Source organism: Salvia hispanica, chromosome 3, assembly GCF_023119035.1.
Source record: "Salvia hispanica cultivar TCC Black 2014 chromosome 3, UniMelb_Shisp_WGS_1.0, whole genome shotgun sequence".
In the NCBI taxonomy this organism is placed as follows: domain Eukaryota; kingdom Viridiplantae; phylum Streptophyta; class Magnoliopsida; order Lamiales; family Lamiaceae; genus Salvia; species Salvia hispanica.
Genome location: NC_062967.1, coordinates 32,334,875 through 32,346,080, shown reverse-complemented (window position 1 = coordinate 32,346,080; position 11,206 = coordinate 32,334,875). Strand labels below are relative to the sequence as shown.

Genomic DNA, 11,206 nt, shown 5'->3' with positions numbered 1-11,206 from the left:
GCATTGAGTGTTGCAAGCTAAGATAGGGAAGTCTAGAGGAAAAAGCGTAACAAAAATTGTATAAATTCGTATAGTTTTTATAACAGAATAATTTAACTAAAATTCATGATTTTAAGAATATTTTATTCCAAGTGCACTTTTAAGACCAATCTGCAAGATAAGCGAATGTTGTAGTGCTAAAAATTCATAACTACTACTCCTAGTTAGATTCAAACTCATGGAGTATAAACGATTAATTACTTACAAAATTACTATGTTTGTTCAAAATTTAATTTGTTCTACATCTTTCAAAATTTGAATGCCAAATCACGAAATTTTAAAAAAATCTCTATTGTCCCATCATAACTGTTTTTGGGGAGAGGAGGACAATTCGATACGGAGTAAACTGGTGCTTAGAGTTACCAATGAATAATTAAAAAAATGTGTTTTAACGAGATAAAATAGATGACTATTCACTAAACAACATCGTTTAAATTCTAGAAAGTATTTTTTTTTTTTTAAATAATAAAACATACGTATTTCATCAAAATGGGTCAATTGAGTTTATTTTTAACCTTGTGATGTGTTCTTCAAATTTTAAAAATCCCAAGCTGGACATTGCCAACATTGAATGAAACAATTACTGCCAACACAACAAAATGAATGACTAAATAAATGAGTGAAATTTTTTATGCTTCATACATTCTGAAACAGCAAATTTATTCCCTGACTGAAGCAAGAACAGTTTCTGGGCTAAAATCTCTGAATCCCTAATATTCGATTGCAGAGAAACAAATTAGGAGAGTGAGTGATGGAACATTTACATTTACATATAGGAAAGAGTCTAACATAAACCACAACTTAAAATCTATCCTACAATCACTGCTGTATGCTTTGCTTCCTTGCTTGTCACAATAATGTGCCGAATAACCAAATATGTAGGACGAGCCAATACGCAATGACGCCTAGCCTTCCTCTCGGATGACTCATCAAAGCTCGACTCCCATTCACCCTGAAAACATATCAGAATTCATAAAGACAAACACAATAGAATCTAGTCAATCTACCACTACATGTGGCGTATAATTCATCCCGTTTGAGTCACGAAACCAATACTTCGTTCTCTCAATATTTCCAATCTCCACAACCTCTCTCTCCCTAGCCAAATCTATTTAGTTAAAGGTATATAAGTAAGTGATAATAGTCATTTAAATCATCAAGTTCAGTCTCAATAAGGTTTGAAATCGGAATATTGAATCACGAAATTTCAATCTTTCTCAATTGCCCCATTTATATAGAAAATGGCATTTCTTGGTGTAATGTTAAAAATGATGTTATTTCATTAAAATAAGAAAACATACTTATTTTAATGGAACACATTGTTTTGTAATTGAATAATATTCCGAATTCAAACCTTATGGGACTAACCAGAATTAGACCAAACTTCATGATTTAAATGACTATAAGCCCCATAAATAATAACATGTGCAAACTAGAGAGAATATGTTGGGGTAACAGTTTTACCAGAATCCATCAATGCGATCTGCAACTGTTCTCCCCTGTCTAGGAATCATACCAGAAGTAACCAACGGCTTGAATGCATGACCTGCAAAGACGAGTTTCTGTTAATTCCAAGACCTTGGACTTCAATGGAGCAGAGAGTTTCTTGGGCACTCACCTTTATCATCCTCGCGTCCCTTATCATTAATCAACCATTCGGACTCAGACTCGATATTGATAGCAAGGTGATCGTTCGAACCCTTCCTCAACGGGCGCACATGGGCAGCAGATGAAACAGAAGGAATGTTGTTGCCCTTGCCAAGTCCTGCCTGCAAGTGTTCAGAGTAAGTATTTTGGATTACTCTATTCGAGCCACATACTTCAAACCCCGAAAAATTGCTATAGCTACACTTTGTATATTTTCCTCTGGAGTTAAAGAGAGGCTAGATGAGGTGGTACACACACAAACAGACCACAGCAAAAAATGAAGTATAGTTCAAGTCGGCAAAGGATAATTTCTGAAAGCTAGTATGATTGCAGCCTTTCTCTCCTTTATGCGTACGTAATAGCATATTCATTGTAGCAAAAGAAGGATAACAAGAACCATGGATCAGCAATACAAGAATATCAAGGGATAAAACAAATTTACCACATCTTGCATTTCTGCTATCTCCGTCTGAGTAGACAAGGAAGCTACGGATTTTCCTCTTTCCTGGTCTACCTCTGGTAGAATGGCTCTCGATTTAGTAGTCCCTTCTAGTAATTTTACCTTGTTCGACAAATCATCCACAGCCTTTTGGGCCCCGAGCAGTTTAGCACCAAGATCTTCATTTTTTAGCTTCAAAGTTTCAGATTCGTGCATCACAGCTGCAACTAGTTTTTCGAGCAAGGGAAGGAGCCATAATTCCCCATTTACTTTGGAATCATCCATCACATCACCGGCACCCAGCTTCTTCGCAATAAGCTGTAAACCTGATTCCAGCTCTAACAACTTGTTCAGCTTATCGGAATTTTTCTCATTGGACGCATGCTCTTCGACTTGCCTCTTCAACTGTTCCATGTCAAGTATCTGCTTATCAATGGTTGACTGAAGCTCTCCATTCTGATGAGATAGCGAGCTTACCGTCTCCATATAGTCACTAAAACTGTCTATCACATAGAACAGCTTTCTTACACTGGCTGACTTATCTGAATCTCCGAACGCAAATGCACCATCAGGGAAATTGACCAGTTTTATTTTATCAAGAACGGATTTAACTTGAGACGCCGATAAAGTCTCCTCCAGTTCTGAAACAAAACCATAAAAAGGGGGTAAATTACAGAGTTACTAACAAGGAAATTGGAGAGAATTTGAGATAGCTAAGGGATCAAGTACCGTGGAATTTGGATAAGGAAGAAGACAATTCTGCTTCTCTATCGCGAAATTTGGATAATGAAGAAGACAATTCTGCTTCTCTTTTCCTCTGATCTTCTAGCTTGATTGCTATTTCATTAATTTCATCTTGCTGTGCTTTCATATCAGTTTCTGATATCAAGATTTTTTCTTTGTACAGATCTCTTTCTTCCAAGGCTTCATCACAAGTTACTTGAGTTTCTCTCAGTTTGCTCCGCATATCTTCTAGTTTGATAGTCATCTCATGATGCAAGCTTTGCTGTTCTTTCAGATCAGTCTCCAACTTCAAGATTTTATCTTTGAACAGATCTCTCTCTTCCAAGATTTCATCGGAAGTCTTCTGAGCCTCTTTCAGTTTGTTCTGCATATTCCCTGTCATATTCATCAACTTACTTATAGCATCCTGAAACACCATACCAAGATCTTGATTCCGTCTTGCAGCAAGTATTAGCTTCCGAGCCGTCTTTACATGGTCAGTAGCAAGTGTTATCTCTTCATCATCATTATCTGCTTCCGAATCTATGGGAATTCTGCCATCTAGATTTACCAACTCATCAATAGATATCAGCTTGGACACAGCTTCCTTATTATTCAACTCCAATCCATGAGTGGCATCGGTACAGGCAGACACCAAACTTCTGATATCACGTTCCAGTGACGCTATAGTATCCTCCTGTCTCTTCTTATCTGTTTCAATGTCCTTGACTTGATCTTTGAGAGAGGATTTATATTTCATGGCATTGACTATTTCGTCCTTCCTTAAGTTTAACCCTCTCAACAGAGCATCCATAGATTCATCAAAAAGTGTGGACAGCTTATTGAAATTATCAGCCAGAATTTTGCTTCTCACGTGATATCTTTTAACCATGTTCTCAATGTCAAACATGCTCTCACCATCGACTGCATTTCCCTCACCATTCAACATTTCCAAGTTTGGAGCAATATCAGTGTAAGACGGGAAGGTAGTTGAAAGGAACGAATCATCCTACCAATGTAAAGGAGACATGCAGAAAGCTACCATTAGGTAAGGGAAAAAAAGACTTAAAACCGAATGCAGTACATAATCACACGTGAAGGATAGCATACCAACGGAGAAACAAGAGAGACATGCCTTCAAAAGGAATAATATAGAATAAAAGATATGTATTTTCCGTAAAGAATCGTCAGGGAAAAAAAAAGCCATATACCAACTAGAAGATTTCAGACAATGAAAGTCATAAGTTGGAGTAGAGTGGAAAGTATAGACCTGTAAACAACACTCTTCTCTGAGAATATTGTTAACCTTTTGCCAAAACATATGGATGTTTTCCAGGACAATAATTCAGATATTGCGCATTCAAGCAAAAAACATGGAGTCAAGTAATAATAACACAATATGCACATAAAAGCAGGAAATATACCTTCACGATAGGACTGTTTTGCGGCATTTCAGAGTCCATCTCCAGTGAACAGTTCCAGATCTCTTTAATTAGAAAATCTAAGCTCTTTAGGCTCTCAAATTTTCTCTGGAAACATTGCCCATGCAAGGTTGAAAGCGTCTCATCTTTTAGAAGTAACTGAAGACTGTCAATCTGACCAGAGAGCTCTAAACTCCGACTCTGTATGCTACTTTGGTTGCCAGATAACTCTTTCATACAAGATTCCAGTTTAGAGGTAAGTGAATTTATCTCTTTCTCAGCATTTTCTTTTTCCTGCACCAGATCTGCCATGTTATTCTGTGAATTTAGTAATTCTCCCTCAAGCGATTGGATTGTTATAGAGGATTCAGAAAGCTTGGTAGCAAGCAAGTCAGCTTCTTCTCTAATTCTCTTTATCTCACCATCCAAATCAGCTTGGACAGTTTGAACTTTGCTGTTTTCTTCAACAAGTAGTGAGGCATTCTTCTGTGCCTGAGACAATTCATCTTCAAGGGACAGAATAATTTTGTCGGCGTCGTCCAGTTTTTTAACATTGACAGAGAGCATCTCCTTTAATTTATTAAGTTGCTCTTCAGCAAGAGATTTGCTTTCTAACGCTACATCTCTCTCATTCGTTAACCTGGAAACATTCTCCTCTGTTATTGACAGAGTATCTTCAAGAGCTTTTGAACTCACAAGAAGCTCATCATACTTGCTTGTATATGAAGAAGCGTTCTCTTTTTCCTTCTGCAGCTCTTCCTCCAAGAGAGCCTTGGAAACCTCAAGTTCGTTCTTTTCATCCAAGAGATCAGACCTGCTTTTTTCTACAACGGATAAGGCATCTTCAAGTGATTTTATCATTGCCTGGGCTTCGGACAATTGGCTGGCCAACAAACTGGCTTCGTCGTTTACACTCCTCAGTTCTTGTTCAATTTGTGTCTTTGAAATTTCACTATCACTGAGATATTCAGCGAGCCATCTCAACTTTTCTGCGGGCTCGTTGAAGAAGAGATCAGTCGGAGTACTAATGCCTTCAATTGACTGTGTAACTCTTTGTAGCATATTGTTGCTCTCTGTTAAGAACTGCTCAAGTTGATCTTTTTGTTCCGTGGTAGAGGCTAAGTCTCTCTCCAATAGAGATATACGTTCTACATCAACTAACAACTTCAAGATCTGTTCCTGGAATTCAGCACATTTGGCCACATATCGCTGCAGTTCAGACTTCAAATTATCAATTTCAGCATTCTTTTCATTTATAGAACATTTCAGGTTTTCCCGTTCTTGAACGAGTCCCTTGCCTTTTTTGACCGCCATAGATAACTTCTCCTTCACTAAAGCACATCTATCCTCTAACTGATCAAGGCTTTTCTGCATGGCGGCTTTCTCATCCTTGAGTGAATTAAGTTCTAGAGTTTTCATTTTCAACTCCTCCGACAATTGACAGACCTGTTCCCTTTCTGATGTACCTTCCTCCATTATTTGCTTATATAGAGTCATTTCCAGATCTCTGACATACAGAAGACTTGTTAAGCTTTCAAATAACTCTGCTTTTGCTAGTGAAGGTTCAGCAGCAGATGCATTTTCCCTAATCTTTGCAACACAATGATCGATAATGGTGCTCGTATCAGTGTTCTCTGGATGAGCCTCTCTGTGATCATCATTCGCAAGTCCAGATGCTTCCAGCAATATGCCTACTATCTTATCCTTCTCCAGTGAAACCTGATGTTCCTTTTCCACTACTTTTTCGTATTTCTGTCTCAGGTTCTCCAGTTCCTCCTGAAGATGGCCCTTCTCCTGTGATTCCGCTAAAAGAGACGATGTTAGGCGCTCAATCTCATTGTTTACAGACTGCTTAGTTTCAGCTATCTCATTTTGTGACCTTTCATGAGCTTCATGATTATTTCTTAAGGCCTCCACTTCTGTTTGAAGATCAGTTTTCTCTTGTATTTCAGCTAAAAGTGATGTGGTAAGATGCTCTATCTTCTCGTTTGCAGCCTCTATTGCTTTAGCTAGCTCCTGTTGCAACTTCGTAGCCTCTTCTTTAAACACAAAAAATGATTCTGCAAGCCAATGGACACGCACATCTAATTCACTTGAAGCCACTACTTCAGGAAAATCAAAGGACGATAACGCATCAGTCAGTTTATGATATTGTAAAGATATATCCTTGAGTGATTTGTTTTCATCTGCAAGCCATCTGATCGTTTCAGCGATATCCGTTGGCTGAAGTTCCTTAGTTTCCAAACTCTCGGATAATATTTCTCCACATTTCTGAAGAATCATTTCCTTCTCTGCAAGAGACTCTTGCAGCGAAGCAGCTAATTTTTCGCTAGATGCAACCATTTCCTTTGCCATTTCTGCAGCCTCTAAGGCAGTTGACTTCTCTTGGAGTTCGATTGTGCATCTATCAAACTCACTAGTTTTCTCTTGTAACAACTGCCTTAGCGAATCTCTCTGTTGTACCAATGCCTTTCCTTTTGTCACAGCCATGCTAAGCTTCTCTTTTGTGTTTGCATACCTGTTCTTTTCTTGTTCAACTTCGGCACTAAGTCTTTGAATTTCTGCATTCACATTTTCAAGAGCTGAGTTTTGTTTCTCTAACTGTTCCCCCAAATTCCTATTTTCATTTTCTAAATTGCTAAGTTTTTGGTGCATATCCTCTTCATTTCTTCTGAGTTCGAGAATCTTATCATGGGCCAAGGAAAAAGTTCCGATTTCATCAATGTTGTTGAAATCTAATCCTACCTCATTTAAACATCCCTTAAGCTGTTCACTTCCAGAAACAAGAATACTATACTTTTGAACCACAAATGCGACAGATTGCTCGATACTATATACCTTTTCTATGAGCGACCTGTCCCACAGTTGACCGTGATGATCCACCATGGGAAGGGATGATAGAATCCTGTTTACAGTTTCCTCAATATGCCGATCAGTCTCAAGCTGCACGCTCAGTTTCTCCTCGGTCTGCTGACGCTCATTGGTAGTGATTTCAAGCAACCTAGAGCAATCACTTATAATCTCATGCAAAGAGGAAACAGATCCCACAGTTGTTGCATCCCGAGTCACGAAGTCATTCTGATAATGATTAATGAATCCATCTGCTGCAAGGCGTTGCTCATGCGAAACCTTCAGCTGGTGAAGAAGTTGGGAAAGTTCTTGTGTAAGCACTGCTCTTTCACCCTGCAGAAGGAAGACAAGAAAGAAAATGGGAGGCATTCAGGAAAACTTACTAACCGATAAGTTAAATAATAAATGAAGAAAAGAAAAAAGAGGCATCAAAAGGCCAACCTCGTAGTCTTGTGCCAATTTCTCTTTCTCAGAAACACTCTTCTCAAGCTTATCCCGCAACTGTTCTATCTCATCTATCATTTCAGGGACTTTGATTCCACTATCTGATTCATCAGCTTGATCAGCTTGTAAATTATCCTTCTCCTCAGAATTCTGTTGGGCTTCGGAAACTTCTATTTCATCCGGACAATCAACAAATGTATCTTCCTTTACCACATCCTCTGCTACCATTGTGTCTTTTGGTAAACTTTGAAAAGAATCTAATGCAGATCCCTCGCTTGGGGTGACGGGATCTATCTGCATGCCCAAAACCCAACATAAGCAACTGCGCTCTGTCATTGTTATTTTTAAATACACACACACACACATATGACTATCTCTCCATGTGTGTAAATCTAGCATCTATCATGTCTACAATAAAGCAGGAGGAATTTTTTTATAAGTGCAATATGAAGAACGCTGATTACATCCTGAAACATGATAAACATCGTGTTTGAGAAACAGGAGCCAATGCAGATAGATTTATTCTCAAGTTTCTGTACGAAGGAAGGACGTATGTAATCTTATTACAGGATAAAAAGCTAGGTCCCAGTGGTCAATTTCCCTCTAGACGAAGAACATCAATCTTTATTCTGACATCAGTAAGTATAACGCAACAAATATATCAAGCTAGAGAATGGGAAACAAGCACTAAAAAATCTCATACAATACTATAATGGTTACAAACAAAATGTTTGTACAAAGACATGACCAGATACTATAAGGCTACAAACAACTTGAAGATCCTTCATCCAAAATTCTCTCATTTCTAACACACACACACACACACACACATGCAAATCAACATAAAATGGCTACAAGTTGTACTCCTACCCTATCCCAGATTAAGTAAAATGTTACTGTCAATTAACAACTTTGGCATTGTATTCCTAGTTCATCTATTGAACGAAAAAGTTCCAAAACTACTCGTGCCTCGTGGCATAGAAGCACCCGTGCAATGACAGTAGAGATGATCCCTAATCGTCAAGGGAGCTAGAATACAGCATTGGGGGAGACAAGTCAACCGACATTTTCTATTTCCATGTTACAAACTGGAAACCTTACACTACTAAACTTCCAGCATTTTGCATTCTATGAGTTCAGAACATAGCATAGTATTGGATATGTAAGACGTCCATCCAAATTTCGTTCCACCCTAAATCTATGCTCCACGTTCAAATTCTTGAAATTTGAATCACTGGATTAAAATTATTTACCTGATCAACTGAATCGGCAGCTGTCTCAGCTTCTGTTGCATCGACAGAAGCAAATCCCTCTCCTTCCCCAGCTGATGGAGAGCCTTTTCTCTCGTCATTATCTTCCATTTCCATCAAACAAGACTCCCGCTGCCTATTTCACCCAAGGCCCAGATCTGAAATCAATACAAAGATTCAATCTTTCTTCCACCCAAGATTCATTCTTGAACTATATCATACAATCACGCACCCTGTCGCATCCAGGTCCACAACAAAACAAAAGGAATAAATGGGAAATTTGAAGAGAAGAAGAAAACGAGAACGACAGAGCAGGATTTTACCTCGAAAGGAGAGGTGTGATAATTGGGTTTTTCTTGAAAAAAAAGGAGGGATCTTGTGTTGCAGTTGGAACGGTGAGAGACAGAGGTGTGGAGAATTGTGCATTTGTTTGTTACTGCGAAAAGAGATTCATGAATTATGGTTGATTGGTATCGCTACGACGTCGTGCAGAGCCCGGCCTGGCCAGATCGTTTTGCACGAGCTATTTTACCAGTGGAGAATTGTGCATTACTTAATTAATAATGCCTACAAAATAGTGAGTTGGACAATCCGGATGACGTGTAAATCAGGTATTGGGTTAGGGTTGGAATGACGTATAGTAGCCAATAAAATGGTTACTCATTTGTTCAAATTCTAATCGATTCAGCCTATCATTATAAAATATAGACTTTAACGGAATGCGTTATAGTTATATATTCTATAAACTCAAAACTCTTCAACACAGTTTCAACATAGTTTCAATACAATATCAACACAGCGTAAAATTTTTAGATTTTAATATTAACACGGTATCAACACAGCATCAATCATTGACTACCGTTGAAATTTTGTTGACATTTTCCTGTTGATGTTTTTTTTTTAATTGTTGACATTTTTCAATAGTTCTGATCATAGTTTTGAATTTGTACAATATTTAGAGTTTTCATTTGATCACATTACATGCATTATAATACTAAATTTTCTTAAATTGCTAACTCGTCAAAAGTGTATTAAAAATATTAATACAATCATATTAAGATGTTAATATAAATTTGTGTTGATATTTTAAATATCAATATCAATATAATGTATTAAAATATCAACTTAGTTTATATGACAATACGATCATGTTGACATTTTTAATACATTGCGTTGATTAGTTAGCAGCGTTAGCAGCTTAAGAAAATTAGCAATGAATCACACCTCAAGGACGACATATGTTCTAAATAACAAAATTGAATAAATATGAAATAGTTAAATAGAAAAAATAATTTGATAGATGTAGATAAAAATAAGAATGATTAAAGTATTCTTAATAGAAAATGAAACTCATTTTATTAGACCGAAAAATTATTAGAAATAAAAGTGGACTAATTTTGTGGGACTGTGCACAATGACAAGATGAAACTATTGTTTGAGAATGAGATAATTATTTATCCACAAATATATTAATTAAAAAAACTCGAACTTAAAACTTTTAATCTAAATACATGAATTTTGAAAACATTTATCCTTAGAAAAGTAAATAAAAAAAATCTCAAAAGCTAGTGATTTTCTAGCAAAAGTACCTTGTATTACAACAAAAATTACTTTCTTCTATTAAAATGACATCGGTTTAATGATCGCCATTTTTTTACACACTAATATTTCCGACGAAGATGTTGGCTTTATCTTGGAGATTTTCATTTTGGAAGAACATAAAAATAGAGTCTGGGAAAAAAATCGTAAAATATTGAAAGATTCATGTACTTACACTCTGATACCCCTTTTAAAAAGCAGTAAGAAAAGCAATAACATTTGAATGTTGTTCGCAATTAGAGCATCCGCAACGGTGGTCCATAAGACAGGACGCCGTCCGTGCCGACGGTGCGGCAGGCGATGTCCACCGCTGTGCAGCTGTTTGTCCATGCCGACAGCACGGCGCTGCTCGATAATAGGAGCACGTCCATACCGCTGAGTAGGCAGACTGAGCACGGCGCTGCTCGATTGGCAACAGTTTAGCCTATAAAATATCAGCATTATGTATTTTAAAACCAAATTGTTTATTTATAAATAGATGAGATCGTTTAGACCATCTCCAACCATACTTAAAAAATGAGTTTTAGTGTAGAAATCTTCTCCAATCATACACCAAACTCAAACTTATTTTTTGTGCTTTTTGTGAAATAACACTGAATATGGTGCCGCAAACGTTTTGTGAGACAAAAAATAAAAAATTGTGTAAATTTTGAATTTGGTATAAATGGTTGGAGTAAAACTACTTTTTGATTTGACGTGTACTCAAAAATAGGTTTGAATTTGGTGTAAATGGTTAGAGATGGTCTTAACTCGCCGAAAATAATATCCACTATGAATTCTCTAATATCACATCA

General features: G+C 37.2%; 1 protein-coding gene across 2 annotated transcripts; it reads right to left on the bottom strand.

The window, feature by feature from the left end:
• Positions 1 to 623: 623 nt before the first annotated feature.
• LOC125211984 (trans-Golgi network-localized SYP41-interacting protein 1-like) lies at positions 624 to 9,272 on the bottom strand. 2 transcript variants are annotated; one of them, XM_048111967.1, is made up of 9 exons: positions 9,137 to 9,272; positions 8,817 to 8,971; positions 7,561 to 7,857; positions 4,273 to 7,452; positions 2,855 to 3,857; positions 2,129 to 2,766; positions 1,658 to 1,808; positions 1,504 to 1,585; positions 624 to 991 (listed from the first exon to the last, which is right to left on the bottom strand). In XM_048111967.1, exons 2-9 carry the CDS (start codon positions 8,928 to 8,930, stop codon positions 889 to 891), a joined length of 5,568 nt encoding a protein of 1,855 aa, XP_047967924.1. In that variant the 5' UTR covers positions 8,931 to 8,971; positions 9,137 to 9,272; the 3' UTR covers positions 624 to 888. The 2 variants fall into 2 exon arrangements, with proteins under 2 accessions (XP_047967924.1, XP_047967925.1); XM_048111968.1 differs by having other exon boundaries at positions 8,817 to 9,046; positions 9,137 to 9,259.
• Positions 9,273 to 11,206: the final 1,934 nt, after the last annotated feature.

Excerpts from the sequence above, each read along its gene's own strand:
- LOC125211984 (XM_048111967.1), bottom strand. The coding sequence starts at position 8,930 with ATGGAAATGGAAGATAATGACGAGAGAAAAGGCTCTCCATCAGCTGGG. Across the intron at positions 1,809-2,128 it reads TAGCAGAAATGCAAGATGTG|GCAGGACTTGGCAAGGGCAA; the intron begins GTAAATTTGTTT and ends GAACACTTGCAG. Across the intron at positions 992-1,503 it reads GATCGCATTGATGGATTCTG|GGTGAATGGGAGTCGAGCTT; the intron begins GTAAAACTGTTA and ends ATATGTTTTCAG.